At 52.4% G+C, this 18,294-nt stretch overlaps 1 protein-coding gene across 1 annotated transcript; it reads left to right on the top strand.

Annotated features, from left to right (window-relative positions):
• Positions 1-7,470: 7,470 nt before the first annotated feature.
• Positions 7,471-7,967, top strand: LOC113910108 (enhancer of rudimentary homolog). Its single transcript, XM_035728217.1, has one exon. The coding sequence runs from the start codon at positions 7,471-7,473 to the stop codon at positions 7,783-7,785; it is 315 nt and encodes a 104-aa protein (XP_035584110.1). The 3' UTR covers positions 7,786-7,967.
• Positions 7,968-18,294: the final 10,327 nt, after the last annotated feature.

An 18,294-nucleotide genomic window follows, 5' to 3' on the forward strand; every position in this document is an offset into this window, starting at 1 on the left:
GGGCAGCCCACAGCCGGGCCTCTTGCTTGTTTCCGCGTGTATTTATTTAGTTACTTATTCGTATTTTTATTATCTGAGTGAGGATAAAAGAAACCCACAAGTGAAACAAGCTTTCTTTTGAGCTCTATATTTTCTAGTAAGCTTCTTTTAAAGAACGGTTTTAGAGTCACAGAGATTTGCAGGGTGGTACAAAGGCTGTCCCCACACCCCGGACTCGATCTCGGCTACTGTTAACGTCTTACACTGATTCGGCTCACGTGTCATGCATAATGAGCTCCTATTAATGCGTCCTTGTCAACTGTGGTTGGCCAACGTCATCCAGGCTTCCGTCGTTTGTACCCACTGTCTGGATCTGCCCCAGGACCCCATCCGGACCCCGCGCCACGTTTCCTCGCCGTTTCTCCCTGGGCTCCGCTGGGCTGGGACGGCTTCTCAGACCTCCCTTGTTTGGGGTGACCTTGACAGTTTGAGGAGTGCAGGTCCGATATAGTGTAAACTGTCCCTCAGTCGGGGTTCGCTGGTATTCTCCTCCTAGTTAGACTGGGGTTCTGGGTTTGGGGGAGGACATCACAGAGGTGAAGTCCCTTTCCCGTTGCATCAGACTGCGGGGACGTGCCATCCCTAGGATGCATCGCCGCTGGTGCTATTTGGGCACCTGCTGCGGTCACATTTGTTACGTTTGTCCACCGCAAAATCACCCCCTCTCCCCCCTCCATTTCTATTCCTTAGAAGGAGGTCACCACGTGCAGCCCACCCTTTTAATTCTTCCAAATAACAAAGAAAATTATCAATCCTCCCACACTGATTTATCTACTCAGTCATATGTTGATGGGATTATGGACTCCGGAATATGTATTTATGCTTTGGGTCATGGTCCACCACTATGTGGCTGGTTTTACTGCTCAGCTGTCCCAGCTTCAGCCACTGGTAGCTCCTTCCGGGGGGGGGCCCACGGATGTGCGTGGGAGAAGGGTCCTGTTGTCTCAGGCAGTCCCAGGAGTAAGTACACACCGTGTCGCGTGGTTCACCATTAGAGTATCACGCGGAAAATTCACTGAGCTTCCCCTGTTCCACCTCTGTCCCCGGTCCCTGGCAGCCACACGTGTGCACGTACTTACATACATACGTACATGTATTACCACCAGTATACTTACAACACATGGACACAGCTGTGTGTACATATGCATACCGGTACATATACTAGGAATAACAGTACTTTATTTTCAAATAAGTGCTTGCACAGTAACAATACTTAAATTTACATAACATGTTTCACTTCATAAAATGCCTTAAGAGCTCTCGGTTAAGGGGCGTTGTTAAGCGTCTGCCTTCGGCTCAGGTCCTGATCCCGGGGTCCTGGGATCGAGTCCCGCATCGGGCTCCCTGCTCAACAGGAGGCCTGCTTCTCCCTCTGCCACTCCGCCTGTTTGTGTTCCCTCTCTCGCTGGGAAATAAATAAAATTTTAAAAAATCTTAAAACATAAAAAAAGCGCTCTCAGTTAGCTTGTCTAATATTTAAAATAACTGGCTTGCAGTCACCTCTGGTGGCATTCATTCACCAAGACAAAATCTTTCTGTAACACCTGACAGACACTGCATCAGCATCTTCTTTTAGTTTACCTGCTAATAGAACTGGATTTATGAATATCTTCTGTAAAAAATAAATAAGACATATTCGAGTTGGGATACAGACGACCTCTCTGCTTAAACCCATTGAGCAAAACATGTAACTGAGTGTTTTCACCAGGTCCCCTTTCCAGAGACAAGGCGGACTCGCGCTGGTGAAAGCAGCCCACCCCAGCGGGGACCCCCCATGTTCAGAGCACTTCCCGCGTGCTCCCCGCTCCCCTCCATGGACCAGGGTTGTGCGACACCAATGCACGTGAACCCCATCCCTCCTCCTTCAGTTACCGCAGGTGCTCCCAAGCAGTCCGTGCCCGCGGGACCAACGGGTACGGGGCAGGCGGCCCACTGAACACCAACCAGAACATTCATGTGTATGTGTTCAGAAACACTTTGTTTGAAATTTTCATTGCTTAGGCTCTTAGCATCAAATGTATGGTTGCTTCCTTTCCCACTATAATGTATTTGAGATTTCCAGTTTAATTAAGACTATCTTTTAAAAGCTATCTTATAAAAATTATTCCTAATTACACAATTAATGTGCAAATATTCATGTTTGATTCTTTTTTTTTCTTCTTTCCTACTAGTATCTTCCTGATTCCTAGAGCTTTCTGTCTATATCCTTGCAGCTTTGACATTTTGCTACCACCTGGACAGATGCTGTCGGGGGACTCGCTTGTTAATTCGCCTTTCGGTCTGAGTACGAACGTCTGTCCCCTGCTGTAGAAAGCACCGAGCTTTCGTGTTTTCCAGAGCCTGCCTCCCCACCCCCGCCCCGTTCTGTACACTCTCCGCTCCTAAAACTGCCACTGGATGGGTGTTTTCCCCTCCACGTTGATCCTTTGTGTTCCTGAATGTCTCCCTTCTCTGTTCTCTTGCTCAGAGAGAATGCCTCAGTTCAGCTTACGGTCACTCAGTCACGCCCCTACGCTTTTCATCCTGCTCAACTCATTTATTGGGGGTTTTATTTTAGCGTTTTGCTATTATTTACAAGGTCCTTGTTATAAATGTCTTTCTTGTGCCAGAGGGCCTCTGCTCCTGGGGGCGGGGGAGAGGATAGGAAGCTGTTGACACGCACAGAGAAGCCCCCTCGGCTTCGGGCTGCGTCGCGCCGCTGGGCCAGCCGGCTGAGAGGCACAGGTGAGCGGGCAGGATCCGAGGCCGCCCAGGCCCCAGCGGGAAGTTGGCCCCACCTGAGAGGGGTCTGCCCTTGGGTTTCAACAGCAGTGGAGGCTACTTTGAGTCACGTGGCTTTTGAGACCTGTAGGGCTGCAGGAGCCCCCCGCCCCCCGCCCCACCTGGCTAGTTAAGGCCCCTTTATCAGCTGGTCTCATACTGTGTAGCTCAGTGTTGCCCAGATACCACCCCGAGCTCCTGACCAGCCTGTCCCCACGTCACGGCCCCCTCCCCACAAAGGGTGAGGACAAGGGTCTCCAGCAGAAGAGTCTCACCACATCCAAAGCCACAGCCCGGCCAGATGGGTCACCTTAGCACTAACGCCCTCCTTGGTTGGAACGTACCTTCTCTTTTGCAGGGGGCTGGCTTTCCCCGAGTGTTCCCTGGCTCTGAACTGGGTGCCCACCCAGCTAGCTGAGACCCTCAGTCGGTTGACCAGCTACTACTGGAAGGAGGGGGAGGACCTGTCCCCACAGAACGCACGGTGCCTGCAGGCTTCCAGGGCATCTGGGCACAAGTGTCCTCTGTCCTCCCGGGCTGCTGGCCTTCCCAGTCCATTCCTCCCACTGGAGGAGAACGTTCCTGCTGCCTGGGGCAAGGCGAGGTTTGCATGATCCCGCCGGGCGTGTCAGGCTCCCCACTGCCCCAGCTTCTCCCACCGCCTGACGACAAGTAGCCTCTGGCTGGTCCCCTTCTCTGGGCCAGCGCTCACGCATGTCCGCCGGCTGCTCCAGCTTCTGTGAGGGACTCTCAGGGCCCCTCCCAGTTCTAGACCGAGAGCATCCAGTGCTGCTTACAAGGGTGGCGGCATGAAAGCCAAGCTTCACAGAGGTGTTCTTAAAAGCCAGCTTAAACCTAAACATCTTATCTAAATAACATCTATTTGGGTCTCTTACCTGGCTTTTCTGCATGACTTTGGACAGTTTCGCCTCCCGGATTCCATCTCTTCTCGGGCAAACGAAGGATCTGGCCAGAGGCTCTTAAGTTCTTTCCATCTGAAATCCCATACTTAACGCTTTCAATGCGGCTGTGAGACCTCCACAGCCAGGCTTCCTGCCCCCACGTTCCTATAAACAACCCCCAGCCTCCCCGCCCTTTACCTCCAAGGAGAGCCCACAGCTAGTCCTGCCCCTCCCGGTCCCTGCCTTTGCCCCTGGTTTTGGGGTAAAACCTCACTACTTGGACGACACTAATACAGAGTGTAGGATAAGCCCACAACTGGACCAACGTTTATCTTTGTTTCCGTGGAACGTGCAGATAAACGGGGACAACGGTGCTGCCAAACCCGTGTTCAACATCCTTAAGAAAAAGCTCTCTTTTAAGTCCCTGCAAGCAGTCCAACACATGCATTTATTGATTTAATTTTTAAAGATTTTATTATTTATTTTTTTGTCAGAGACAGAGCACAAGCAGGGGGAGGGGCAGAGGAGAGGGAGAAGCAGACTCCCCGCTGAGCAGGGAGCCCGATGCGGGGCTCGATCCCGGGACCCTGGGATCATGACCTGAGCCGAAGGCAGACGCTTAACGACTGAGACACCCGGGCGCCCCACCCCCAACAGGTGCACGTATATCTACCAGGAACCAGCTTTTAACCCAGAGCATCAAAAGCAAGTAGCCTGGTGGCCGGGACGCTCGTGTGTGTGAAGCCTGGCTCCTTAACGGTGGCCCCACTATGTGCCTGCACCACACTTCTGAAAATGGGGAAAAGCCCGCGCGTGCAGAAGAGTGAGTGGCCCGTGCTGAGGGGGGACTTTCGCTCTGGGAACTCTGGTCCTGCAGCAGCAAGGAGAGAGTTTCTAACTGCAGCTGATGGAAGGGGACACAGAGGAGGTGAGGGGGAAACCGGCCCGTGCAGGTGGCCTGTGCCACCCATGGCCAGACGCCGCTACGCCATTCCAGCAGGAAGCCTCGCAGCTTTGGGGGAGAATCCCGACCGCGGGATCCCCACGTAGACGATGCCGCGGCAGGAGCAGTGGGTGCTCTGGCTGAGAAAGGCGGCGCCCGTTGAGGAGGGATTATCCACTGGCGGTTAATGAGACACAGGCTGCAAAGGTCCCTGGGACTCATCTGCAGTTTATGACACGGACACTCAAGTTCAGTTTCCTAAATGGTGTATTTTACATTCTCGTTATGGTTAGAGAGACTCAGCTGCGCCGCGTGGACCCAAACATATTTGCAGCCCAAACCCTGGTGTCCAGGGTGGGCAGAAAAGACAAAAGCGGCCCCTGTGCGGAAGCGAGCTTGCACAGAGCACCTGCCCGCCCCGGGCGCACCAGCCCTCTCTGCAGGAGGACGTGGCCAGGCGAGCCACGGAAGCCGCCTGTAACACGCATGTGCCATCTGGCCGCTGTGTGCCCTACAGGGACACCTTAAGTGTCCCGGGAAGATGGGGATGTCCCAGATTCCCCGTGGAAAGAGGTCGTTGGCAGCTGGTGCTCCAAACCACCCTGTATCCAGATGGGGGGGTGGGGGAGTGTGCATCGTCCATGAACGGGCCCTCGGACTGCATGGACCTGGGTGTGGACCCCTGTGGGCTAAGAAGGCAAACCCATGAGCTCCCTGCGGGCCAGCTGCCAGGCCCCCGGTCCTCCCCACCATGTGCGTGTGCGCCAGGCAGGGCTATGTTGTTGGATTTACTCTCACCTGTCTCATTTTATATCCCCCAGTGTCTTGGCTTATTTCCATCATGGGTTGCCGTCCCCGTCCCCAGGTCTGCCTTGAAGATCAAACTTCACGAGGCACTGGGCCGTCTCTCTGCGGCATGAAGCTGAAGTAAACGACCCCAGCGGAGACCGTCGCCACGGTCGGCAAACTGACGGTCTCCCGGGAAGATGAGACTGGCAGCTCCCGGACGCGGGTGCCCATCTGGCATGCTGGGGACGTCCAGGGACAGGCAGCCGACCCTGGCTGGCCAGGACTTTTGGCCAAGAAGTCTGTCCCGTCACAGATGAGGCCCTTCTTCCCAGATGTGCAGGCAAGAAACGGGCCAGAGGCTGGAGATTTCACTCCCCCCTGCCAGATTCTGGGCTCAGCTGAGAATCCTAAGACTGATTTATAAAACGTCAGAGGAGGAAGCCAAGAGAGACAGTTCCCAAAAGCTGTCCATAATGATGCCGTGGTAGCTTCATCTACAACAGGAACAAGTCTCCAGGGTTAAGGGGAGGCGTTTGGGAAGAGTGGTACGCCTGCTTACCGGGTGTGTCCTTCAGCCACTAAAATAAAATTAACAAGAAATCTGAAAGAGAAACAAGACTGTCATATGTTCTATTTAAAAACCACGGAAGGAACCCTGCATATTACCATTGCCGCAGAAAAGACACCTCTGTGTATGGACAAGAATTGGAAGGTGGGGAGCGGAGGATAGAAGTTGTCAGTTTTTTTCCATGATGGGGGTGGGGGGATGGGGTCACCGGGGGATGGGCATCAAGGAGGCCCAGAAAGGAAGGAGCACTAGGTGTTACATAAGACTGAGGAATCGCTGACCTCTACCTCTGAGACTAATAGAAAAAATATAGGTATTGTAAAAAAAAAAAAACAAAAAAAAACCTCTTTAAGAGTATGACCTTACCACAGGGGGGCGAAAGGGAACAACAACAAAAAAAGACATTTTCCTGCCATGTCACTGTGCCTCCGTTTATTAAATCCCAGGAGCTGTCTCCAGGACTGTAATTAAAATGTGTGTTTCGTGTCTCTTGACCTTTGTGGGAGCTTCTCCTATGGCTTTCCGACTTTTTCTTCCTCTCCTCCTTTTCCTACGGCTCTGACACGCGGACGAGAGACCGCGGAGCAGCGTGGAGGGAAGGCCCCGGCCCCGGAGCCGGGTCTGAGCAGGCCTGCACTGCCTTGTCCCCTCGTCTGCAGCCCAATCGAGCACAGACCTTACCCAAATCCATCACAGAATCTTCTAGAACCAGGCGCACTGGGCAAAGCTTTTCTACCACTGCTAATGATTTGGGTTTGTGACTTTGGAAGAATTCCACCACCGAAGGTAGAATAATAGTAAGTAATTAAATCCATCCCCAAATCGTTATGACAAATGTGACCGGGAAATTGCTAGTAACAAGGGGCCAGAGCCCAGCAGGCAGGCTCCTCATGCTTTGGTGCATAATGGTGAGGAGCTACATTTGCTGCTTTATTAAAAATGACACGAGTCTGGTCAAGGCACCGACCGGCCGGAAGCGCGTCCGTGGCTCCCACCGCTGACGGTGTCAGGGCCTGCAGCCCCCAGTCAGGGCGCCCCCCGTGGGAGCCTGCTGGTCTCTGGCCGTGCCCACCCCCATTCCGGCCACAGGAGACTCGCTCCTCACATGAACCCTGTCTTCCCACCCTCTGCCCACTCTGCTCTGCCTGCCCTTGTCCCGCCGTCCTGAAAGGCCCCTCCTGAAACCTCACTGGACCAAACACTGATTCTCCGTTGAGTCCCCATCCTGACATGAGCAACCTCGAAGACTCCATCTACGTTCTCAGGCCCAGGGCTGAAATTTGTGACTTAATTTTCTTAGACTTGCTGGAAAGCTCTGCCTTTTAGCCTGGATGGGACCGGCTCAAGCTCTGGACCCCAGTGTCACCCCAGTGTGCTGGCCTGCACCCCTCTTAAGAACCCACTGACCCGGGCTAAGCTCGTGCGCGGTGGCGGTGTCGGCAGAGGCTGCAGCGAGAGACTTTGGCGCGATGTCTCACACCATTTTGCTGGTACAGCCTACCAAGAGGCCAGCAGGCAGAACTTATGCTGACTATGAATCTGTGAATGAATGCATGGAAGGTGTTTGTAAAATGTATGAAGAACATCTGAAGAGAATGAATCCCAACAGCCCCTCTATCACATATGATATCAGCCAGCTGTTTGATTTTAGTGACGATCTGGCAGACCTCAGCTGCCTTGTTTACCGAGCTGATACCCAGACATACCAGCCCTATAACAAAGACTGGATTAAAGAGAAGATCTACGTGCTGCTTCGTCGGCAGGCCCAACAGGCCGGGAAATAGCTGAGTTAGAAGCAGTGGGGGCTGGGGGTGGGCTTGGAACACAGGTGTGTACAGCGTGCTGCAGTGGCGGCTCTGTATTATAGTAATCCTGTCTCCATCTTGGTGTACTCTAGCCAGGATGGAAGGTATTAGATGAAATGTGAGGATCTTGTTCAATCTGAAGCCCCCATTGCCCCCTTCCCCTCCCCCCCTTTTTTTTACTTAAACATTTTTATGATAATTTAGACGGAAGTTGTTTGTCAGTTAATCTTGGTTCCAGTCCTTCAAACTGTCCATATCTGCTTTATAACATTCGCTGTACTGACCCTTCAGGTTGGGGTGGGGGGGTAGTGACAGTTTAGTTACGTGCTCAAGATAAAGTCTTAGTGAAAAATGAATAAATGTTCTTTAGTTATATTAAAAAAAAAAAAAGAACCCACTGACCCACTGTGCTCTGCCAGGAGCTATGATGATTGGTGTCCTCCGTGTAATCTCCCATCCCACCCAATCTGATTGGGTCTCACTCAACCCCTGAACCCACAGTGCCCCCACGGGGACCCATGGCCACACAGTAGGTCCTCAACAAGTGTCTGTGAGCTTGAAGATGGCAGGTCCTAGGAGACCATGCTGCATCTCCAGCCTCGCCAGGATCCCCCACTCCACAGCCCCCCACCCTCTTTCTCATCCCCTGCCTTACTGTCCCTCTGCCCTACTCCAAACCATGTCCCACCCAAACTCCACACAAAGGCCCTCCCTGCTGGACGTGTCCCCGGTGTGTCTCTCGCCCACGGCCTTCTGTCCTGTCCCTCCGCCTGTGCGGTGCCCGTCCCCACACATGCCTGGACGCGTCCTCCCCTCCCTGCACTTACCGTCCCTCCAACAGAATTGTTGAACGGGCACCATGCTCCAGAGGGGTGCAGACAGCAACATCAGAGGCATGCAGAGAGGTCGAGCTGCTGCTGGGCGTGGATTCGGTGCACAGGGATCTTAACGTGTATGTCAGGGCTCCTTGTGCAATCGCAGACGCTGACTTAGGCTGTCTTGCATGCACACGATTGACTTGCCAGTGAGCTGGGGTCTACAGCTACGGCCCTTCCCTGAGTCCCAGAATTGTCAGAAAGGATGAAAGGATTCAAACAATGAAATTCAGAACCATGAACAGCCCAGGATAAAGCCCTCGACTTACATGCTGCATTTCTATTGGCTGCCCAGCTTCTTCGAGGAAGAACTCACCCTCAGTGGTGGCCCAGATTAGCCGCCCCTGGCTGGGAAGGATGCATACCCACCTGCCAGAGGTGGGGCGCTCTAGGCGACCATAAAGTATATTGAACAGGTCCTTAGTCCTGCTTTGCCTCTGCTGGCTGGGTGACCCCAGGTGAGTTAGCCAACCTCTCTGAGATTGTTTCTGCACACAGGAGGTGATTAGACAGAAGTATGAGCTCTGGAGTCCTGCAGATCCCTTTGCTTGAACAACCAGCAGCACTCAGGTCTCACATCCAAAAGACAAATACACAGAGGATGCTTCAGGGTCAGGGGCCAGAAAGACTCACAGAAAACACCTCAGGTACCATCTTCCTGTCAACACATTCTGCATGAAAAAGGCAGGACGTGTTTCTGGATAGTTATTGTGATGGACTCAGGAAATCACAATTTAGATCGGCTCTCTTGCCAATCATCGCTTCCGAGCTGGCGCTGCCGATCTTCACGGTTTCGTCCCTCCCTCATGCTTCGTACCGTCACCCACACGTGCTCATCTGTGAGGACACACATAGGTCCCACAGACATCCGACGTGTTCCCCACATCCTGAAGCTGAAGTCTATGGGGAATCATCAAGCATCGTTTCATATGTCCCACACAGCAAGCATTTCCTGTTAAATTAGGTTGGTGATGGAATTTATTACATCAACTGAACCAGTTTCCATGCGAGTGCGGGACGGACTCTGTGTGGCGTGCGGGTTGTCCCTGTGGGAGCCAGCGAGAAGGGCCGCGCCTGCTTCTGACAGACAGACCTGGGCCTTTGCACACTCGAGAACGACCTGAATCGGAACGGGGTGGTCCTTTGTCATTTCGCTTAGGTTGGCAGAGCCAGAATGGTTAAAGTCTTGTTTATAACACCACGCGGGCCATCAAGGAGGAGAAAGCTATAGACCATTGAGAGCCTACAGAATCACGGGCGAGAGATACAATGGTATGTTTTTGTTTCTGGAAGGAAATATATAAGCTTCCGAGGTCTGGGGGCTAATTTAATTTTAGGCATTTATGTCTTTAAGGAGCAGGGGGTGTATGTGTGTAAAATGCATAGGGTGCAGTGAAAAGTACAAAGCCGACTGAGTATAGCTCTTATCCAAGTTCAGTCCTAAAACTGGTCACCAGCTACTTAGTTTCTCTCTCCAAGGGCAACTAAAGTTACCGATTTCTTGTGTAACCCAGAGCTTATCCAGCTAAGAACAGCAAAATGATCAATCCAAAGTCCCAGGGCAAGTTGTTTGCTGCTGCTGGACTAGGACCCGGGCTCCTCCCCTCCGCCGGACCACGTCTTCCCCCATAGTACGGGCTCGTCAGCAAGCCCCAGGCAAACGAAACACATTCGCTTCCTAAAATGCAAACCAAAACTTTCTCATGAAACAGAAAGCTGACGGCAACATTCGAAGTGCTTTCATTTGGCTGAACGTTCAGTAAAAGCTGCAGGATGTCCGTTCCATTTATTGCAACGGTGTGGTTTACAGACGAGGGAGCCGAGGCTCACTTGGGAAACCGACCTGAGCAGACCCTCGGGCAGGTGCTCCTCACAGTGCTCCCAACCTTGCGAACACTGCAGCTTGCCCTTGCCCCAGCCCGGCGGCCACCCCTCGGTTCACCAGGCCATATCTGGGGCATTGCGGCTGAGTTATAATGGAAGCTGCAGGAACACATTGATTTCCTATAATGGTTTTATCTATAGAAACTTGTGAGGACATCTTTTGGCTACAAGATTTGGCGTGGAGTATCTGAAAACCTTGAGGGAAATGGGATGTTCCAGAGTGGTACCTCCCAACCGTGAACAAATAAACCTTTGCCCCTCAAGGAAAGCCTTCTTCTGCACCTGCAGCCTGTAACAACACCTTGACCCATCCTTATCACAGGATGCATCACCGAGTTGGAATCGGGTTGCTAGGCATTAGGGACATCTTGTTGCCTTCTGAGTAATGCAAGGTAGAGGCTTCAGGAAAATGCAATCACAGAATCAAGAGAAGCGATGCACTCACAAAGAAATCTATACAATGTCAAGTTCTCTCCTATCTTTCTAACTTAGGTCGTGTGACAACAATGTAATTCCAGAGACCAACAGGGAGCTTGGCAGCCAGATGAGAACGCAAACCCGGTGAGGCCATGCACCCTCCCTCCCCTGCCCCGGGAATGATCTGAGCTTCAAAACCCTGCCTGTGGCAAGACTACGTCCTTTCCTTTTTGAATCTCATGACAAACCTGGGAGGCAGGAATTTCCACCACTTCCATTGTAAGGGTGAGAAACACTGAAGCATAGAGAAGTCAAGTGACTTATCCAAAGCCACACAGCAAAGGAATGACAATCCCAGAATCAGAGCCAGGGTTTCCAGCTTCCAGGTACCGTCCCTTCTGAGTCCCCCTGCATTTCCCACCCTTCTCCTGCTGCTTGGCACAATCCTGTCTTCCTTACACTCGCTGAAATGCAGGCATCCTTGAACTTCCTCTCCTGGCTCACTTCTGTTTTCTCTCCTCCAATGCTGTTGTCAGTTCCTTCTGCAATGTCAGATAGCAGCTCTTTGCAGATGCCCGGTCCCTCCCACGGCCCCAAGCCTGTGTCTGAAGCTTAGAGCCCTCCTCTGTGCCCCTATCCCAGACACTGCGGGTGGGGGGGGTCTCTGAACAGGTTTCCGATGGGAGCCAGCAGAAGCAGGTGAGGCCAGGGCTGGCCGGGAACCGGGTGCTCCGAATCCCCCATGAGGGCCTGCAGACCAAACCTGCACGAGCAGGGCCCCAGTGGGGTGATGTGGGCACACAGGACTTCGCACACAAATGTTCACATGGGAACAGGGCCCACCGAGGTCTCCACGCCACGGAGCATACACTGATGCTTCCCATTTTTATGGCAGCTCGTCAGCGGATGTTGTATCCATGGTCGTCTTCGGTCTTGCCCGAGACCTCACGGAAAACGGCAGTGCCGGGTCTGGTTCTCTACCCCGGCCCGCCTAATAACTCCCGAGTTGTTGGGTCGGGCAGGTGTCAGAAATCCAGAATGGACTACGCATCGGCTGTAGGAAAAGGTGGGTGCCGGCAAACTCTCTGTAAAGGGCCGGATAGTAGATCTTTGAGGCTCTGTGAGCTGGAGAGTCTCTCACAACGGTTCAGCTCTGTTGTTTTGGCCTGAAAGTGGCTCTAGGCAATACCTACACAAATGAGCAGAGATGCGTTCCAATAAAACTTTATTTACAAAACCAGGGGGTGAGCCAGGTTGGGTCTGCAGACTGTCGTCTGCCAATCCCGGGCACAAACCCCTGTGAGGCCGTGTTTTCTTCAAGACCTGCCCCCAGCTCCGCTCCTTGCCTCCAGACCCCCGGCATGTGGCCAGGACAGGAAAACAGGCTTCCTCCTCTGGGAAGAAGCCATGTACGTACTCAAACGTTCCAGGACCTGGGGCGGCACCTGGCCCGCCGCAGGAGCCCCTAAATAGCCCCTCGCCCCAACCAAGATAGTGAGTGACAAGCTGACCGCCTCCGGGGTGAGATGGTAAATCTTAGTTCCCCTTCGACAGATTTCAGAAGTGCAAGGGCGGTGGTCCTCATCACGTCTGCTCTTCAATCCATCCGAGTGGCTTCTGCGAGAGTTGGACGGCTTCAGTGGTTGGGGGCAGACTATTATGACCGGAGCCAGACCATAGCCTGCCAGGGGAGGTCTTTCCTGGGAGAGAGACACACAGCCTCAGCAACCAGGAAGGCTGCCAGAGACCCGGCAAACACGTTCTTCTCAAGCCCCTTCAGTAACGAGAATGAAAAGCAGCTCCCCTTCACGTGGGAAGGACAGGAGTCCGTGCACACTGCCTCGCCCTCGGGCTGGGGGGCTCTCCTGTCTCAAAAGAACCTGGAGATCTTGATCATCCTGGCATTCACAAAATGTCAGGATGGCGCCCTGTACAGAGGACATCACGCTATCGGGACCCAACGAGCAGGGAATGGAGCTATTTTAGATTCTCCACCGACGTGTGCTGCCAAAAGAGAAAAATCCATGGCAATTCAGAGTCTGGTCACGTTGGTGCCGTTTCCAGGCACTCAGTGGTCTGAGGCTTGCCAGGATATCCCCGCTAAGGTGCATCTTGCATCCCCTCCACCGACATAGATGTTTTGCAGGCTTCTTTGGATTTTGAAAGCAGCATATACAGCCCTTAGGAATTACTCCAACCAATTTATCAGGCATACTGGGAGGCTTCCAGTTTTGAGCAAGGCGAGAGCAAGAGAGGATTCTCTAGCAGATCCGAGGGTGCATTGACACCAATTTGCACTGAGCTCCTATCACTCGGGCTGTATGACTGGAGGATCAGATGGGGCTGGAAGGATCTGGGGAAGGATACTCTGTGGATACCTGGCAAGCCCTACAGGAGAGCTGCCGCTGACACCCCTACAACTCTAGCTCAAGGTCACACTGTCTGCAGCAGGGGACCACTGCCCTTGGAAAGCACCTTCTGGCACACTGCCGGGCATGCCTGAGCAATCACGAGCTGGTTTTTCGGCTGCACAAAGTCATAGCGGAAGTCACAGATTCAGAATTGGGTCCAAGTTGGTTCAGCGGTGGCCTCGATGGGAAGCCCAAACCCCAAATCTCTCACTTTTGAAGCACCAGTGCCTCCTTCTGGACTTGTACCCACGGGCTGCCGCAGGGAGCAGAGGAAGCTTACCTGCTTGGCTGACAGAGCAGGAAATGCTCAGCCTCGTTCATGAATGGGCCGGCCCCCTTATGTTGGTGCTAACCAAGGCAGGAATGCTCCTGTCCACACCCCACTCAGGGCTGGTCTGAAGGACATCTGCATAGGGAATCTTAGTGAGCAGACCTGTGCACACCACGCTTGCTGGTCAACTTTGCACAGAGGGAGAAGTCAGCCGAAGGAAGAATGGACATGAACTTCTGGGTGGTGGCAAACGGTGCTGGTTAGTGGCCAGGGGTCCGGAGGGAGCAGGATTGGGAGACCAGAGAGCAGAAAGATTGAGGAGGAGGCCTGGGGACAGGAGGGGTGGACAGACACCTCCCATCCGGGCCCCCCCCGTAAGCATGCAGCACAGGAGGCATCCAGTGGCATGGTCCTGTGGGGGCCACATGGGCCATGGACGGAGACATTGCAGAAGCGGGGGGCAGGCTTCTTGGGCCCCTGTCACCCGCATGAGTCTAACCACGGCTGCCACTGAATGTCTGTCCTGTCACCAGCAAAGGCCGACACTGAGCCTCTGCTATGGCACCGTTCCTCCAGAAGACCAACCAGCCCCACAGTGGCGGGCAGAGAACGAGGCACCCTCGTGGGGGCAGTGATGTGACCTTACAGGAACTGCCACCGAGGCCATGTAGGGCTTTGACTCTCCTGCCCAGGGTGCCCCTGCCGGCTCCCCACATGAGGACAGACCCCCTGCATAAGATCTTGAACATTCACTGCTTCAGACCAAGGGATACACTTAGGACGAAGGAGGTGCATGCACACGTGATATATGCCACATTCTTGGAAGGTGCCAGTGACATGCCAGAAGACCGAAGTGCCACAGTGGAGACGGCCTGCAGAACTGGGACTCCTCCCTCCAGAGGGCACTATATGCCCTGGACAGCCCCCCACCCCCACCCCACTGCCGTATCCCCAGGATCTAGAACGGGCACGTTCAGGAACCAGGAGGCAGAAGCAACACTGATCTCACCACCATCCCCAGTGACTTTCTTATAAAATGTGTGCTTCCTGCATCCACATCACTCTCGGTCCTGCTGGGCCATCAGCGGCGACTCCCAGCAGGGAAGGGAATTCTACCGGGAATGCAGCAAGGCTCCCCTGGACTGCCGCCTGCCTTGTGCTGGTGGAGAGGGGTCATGGGCATAAATAGAGCTGGAGAAGCAGGGGAGGCCCTGCCCTCAGGGGGGCCCAGAGCGCGCACCAGCCCCACTGGCTTGGAGTCACACACCCCCGCCCCCCGCTTCAGCTGTCTCTGTCGGTAAGAGCAGGATTACATTCAACAATTTGTGCAGATGCCATTCTTCTTGAGCCTTTCCAGAGCCCGTTTAGGTTGGCATTTGAGTAATGAATACCACGAGTGTTCTGCCCACGACGGGAGGCAGGTCGGAGACCTTTCGCACATGCAAGTCAGACTGTGCCTCTCCCTGGCTTAAAGCCCTTCATTACAAGCTGGGTGTGGACGCAGGGACTCACGGCCCTCCTGCAGGGCCAGTCCCGCTTCCCCCAGATCTCACAACAGCTTCTGGAATTCCGAGAAAACGAAAGAGATGAGCTATAGGAAGATGTTAGATATAAAGTCAGAAGGTGAAGAGACACCTGGCTTTTGGCGCCGTGACGCGGGTCTGGATCGAAGCAACGTTAGCGGAGCCCTGGGGGAAGGACTTCCCCAGCAGCCGACTGACATTTGGACGGGCCACCGACTTCTCATCAATGACAACTGAGCCAGAAGAAAACCCAGTGGTGTGTTCCAAGTGCGCGCCTAAAATGTCATTCTTCACCATAGTTTTCTTCAGGAGAAAGGGCAAAGCAAAGACATGTTTAAACACTCAAAGACTATCATACGCAGACTTTCATTAAAAGCCTATTGAGGGCGCCTGGGTGGCTCAGTTGGTTAAGCGACTGCCTTCGGTTCAGGTCATGATCCTGGAGTCCCTGGATCGAGTCCCGCATCGGGCTCCCCGCTCCGCGGGGAGTCTGCTTCTCCCTCTGACCTTCCCCCCTCTCATGTGCTCTCTCTTTCTCACTGTCTCTCAAATAAATAAATAAAATCTTAAAAAAAATAGATTGCATTGAAAAAAAAAAGCCTATTGAAGGACATATTTAAACACATGAGAAGGGCGCCTGGGTGGCTCAGTTGGTTAAGCGACTGCCTTCGGCTCAGGTCATGATCCTGGAGTCCCTGGATCGAGTCCCGCATCGGGCTCCCCGCTCCGCGGGGAGTCTGCTTCTCCCTCTGACCTTCCCCCCTCTCATGTGCTCTCTCTTTCTCACTGTCTCTCAAATAAATAAATAAAATCTTAAAAAAAATAGATTGCATTGAAAAAAAAAAGCCTATTGAAGGACATATTTAAACACATGAGAAGGGCGCCTGGGTGGCTCAGTTGGTTAAGCGACTGCCTTCAGCTCAGGTCATGATCCTGGCGTCCCAGGATCGAGTCCCGCATCGGGCTCCCTGCTCAGCAGGGAGTCTACTTCTCCCTCTGACCCTCTTCCCTCTCATGTGCTCTCTCTCTCTCTCTCAAGTAAATAAATAAAATATTTAAACACATGGGAAAGCAGGCCATGGGGGAAACAATGGTGAATATCCTGGTAAAGATGTTGGTAAGTTTGACTCAACATCTACTTTCAATATCTGATATTTTTATTTTAAAAAGTAATAAAAGCAGAATTCTAAATAATAGCAGCAAACAGTGGAGGTGTTCCATGGGTATTGGAACACACAAATCCCAAACCCATGATCAGGGGGAAGAGTGGAAATATGGTTTGTTGGTTTTTTTTTTTAAGTGTAATTAAATAGGCATTTTTTAAAAAACTGAGAGTAGGTGCTGAATGCACAGAAAGTTTTCAGTTTCCACACCAAAAGAAACTGAAAACAAAAAAAGAAACAGAAAATGTGATCAAGCCAACAGAAGGCAGAGCAAAGGAAGAGAGAAGCAAACAGGGCAGACCAGGAGAAGGGAGCCCCGCTGTCCTGGGGACAGGGCCCCACGTGCACAGCTTAGTTCTCAGGCCTTCGGACTTGAGCTGAACCTTCCCGGGTCTCTGGCCTGTGGACGCCAGTTTGTGGGGCTCCTCCAGATCGCCTCCATACGCTTCCGAGTGCATATGTTAAGAACCCTGACTTAGTCACCCCTCTCCGGCTTGCGAGCTTTCAAGAGCACGATTAAGCATTCTTTGCAGTGAGCTCCCCTTAGGCACCAGACCTACATTTGCCACTGTGAGTAAATCAAAGCAGAGAGAAGGCGGGAGACTGAAATACGTCACTGAACCCAACAGCTCCGCTGTGCCCCCCAGGCCTTCCTCACTTGCTCTCCCTGTTTCTCCAATCTTGAGTACACCCACCCAATCTATCCTTTGAGACCCAGCTCAAATACTACTTCCGCTTGGAGCCTTCCCAGACACCGCCCGGCAGAAGTGAGTTCCAGACAACCTGGCCTACATAAATACGTAAATTGTTGAGAATGCCTCGCTTCCTGTGTGGCATTGTGCTCCCGTGTCCACAGTGTCCCTCGGGCCCCCACTTGCAGTGTGCCCTGCGGACGGCACTCTGGTCCTCTCCTGCCCCGTCCCCCGGCGCTGAGCGGAGGTGCCCGCGCGGGGCAGGGCCAGCACGGAATCCAGGCTTAGAATTACTAAGAGCTTCCAATTCTGGTAATTGCAGACGAGATCACTGGGGCCCAGCCTTCCAAAGTTTTACTAGGAAGAGAAAGGGACTTCCTTTACGTGATAGATTTACAAAGAAAAAAAGAAAAACCAGAAAAGGCCACAGAGAACATTGTACTCCATAATGATAAATTACTGAAGTCTACCTTCTGAAATTAGGAAAAAGACAAGAATACCCACTATCACCACTTTTATTCAACATCTTGCTGGGGGCCTGGCCAGCCCAAAATGGTTAAGAGAGAGAAATAAAATATATAAAGATTGCAATGGGAAAAATGAAATGTCTATAATTTCAGCGGTCATGATTATGAAATTTCCAGAAGTTCTACAGATAAATTACTAAAACTAGTAAGATGAGTAAAAAAAAAAAATTTAGGAAATAAAATCTATTTTATTTCCATATGCCAGCAACAAACAGAAAATGAATATTTTCAAAAATAATACTTATAATAGCACCAAGAAATATCAAGTTTCTAGAAATAACAGAGAATGAAAAAAAATGTATAAAACCTATATGGAGAGAAATATAGAACTTCACTGAGACAAACTGAAGGAGGATTCAAATACACGGGAAAGGAACAGATCAGGAAACTCTATTTCACCAACATGTGTTTCTGCCTGATCCACCTGTAGACTCGGGGCACTCCCAGTGAAAATCCCAACAGGGTTACATTGGTTTTAGGTTTTCGTTTTTCATTTGGCCAGCTCAACCTATAGGTGGAAATGCAAAGGGCCAAGGACAGCCAAACACCCTGGAAGAACAACAGAGGACAGGTCTCCCGAATGTCGAAACGTACGGAAGCTTCATTTATGGGGACACCATGGCCTAAAGCTGTCACTGACTAGAGACCTAATTCCTAGAGGCCGTGCCCGGAGGAGCACATACAGGAGCTCAACGGGCAGCCAGAACAGGGAAACCCCAATGATG

The sequence above is a fragment of the Zalophus californianus genome, chromosome 6 (genome assembly GCF_009762305.2).
Source record: "Zalophus californianus isolate mZalCal1 chromosome 6, mZalCal1.pri.v2, whole genome shotgun sequence".
In the NCBI taxonomy this organism is placed as follows: domain Eukaryota; kingdom Metazoa; phylum Chordata; class Mammalia; order Carnivora; family Otariidae; genus Zalophus; species Zalophus californianus.

Bases quoted from the DNA above. Each gene is read 5' to 3' on its own strand.
- LOC113910108 (XM_035728217.1), top strand. From the start codon at position 7,471: ATGTCTCACACCATTTTGCTGGTACAGCCTACCAAGAGGCCAGCAGGC.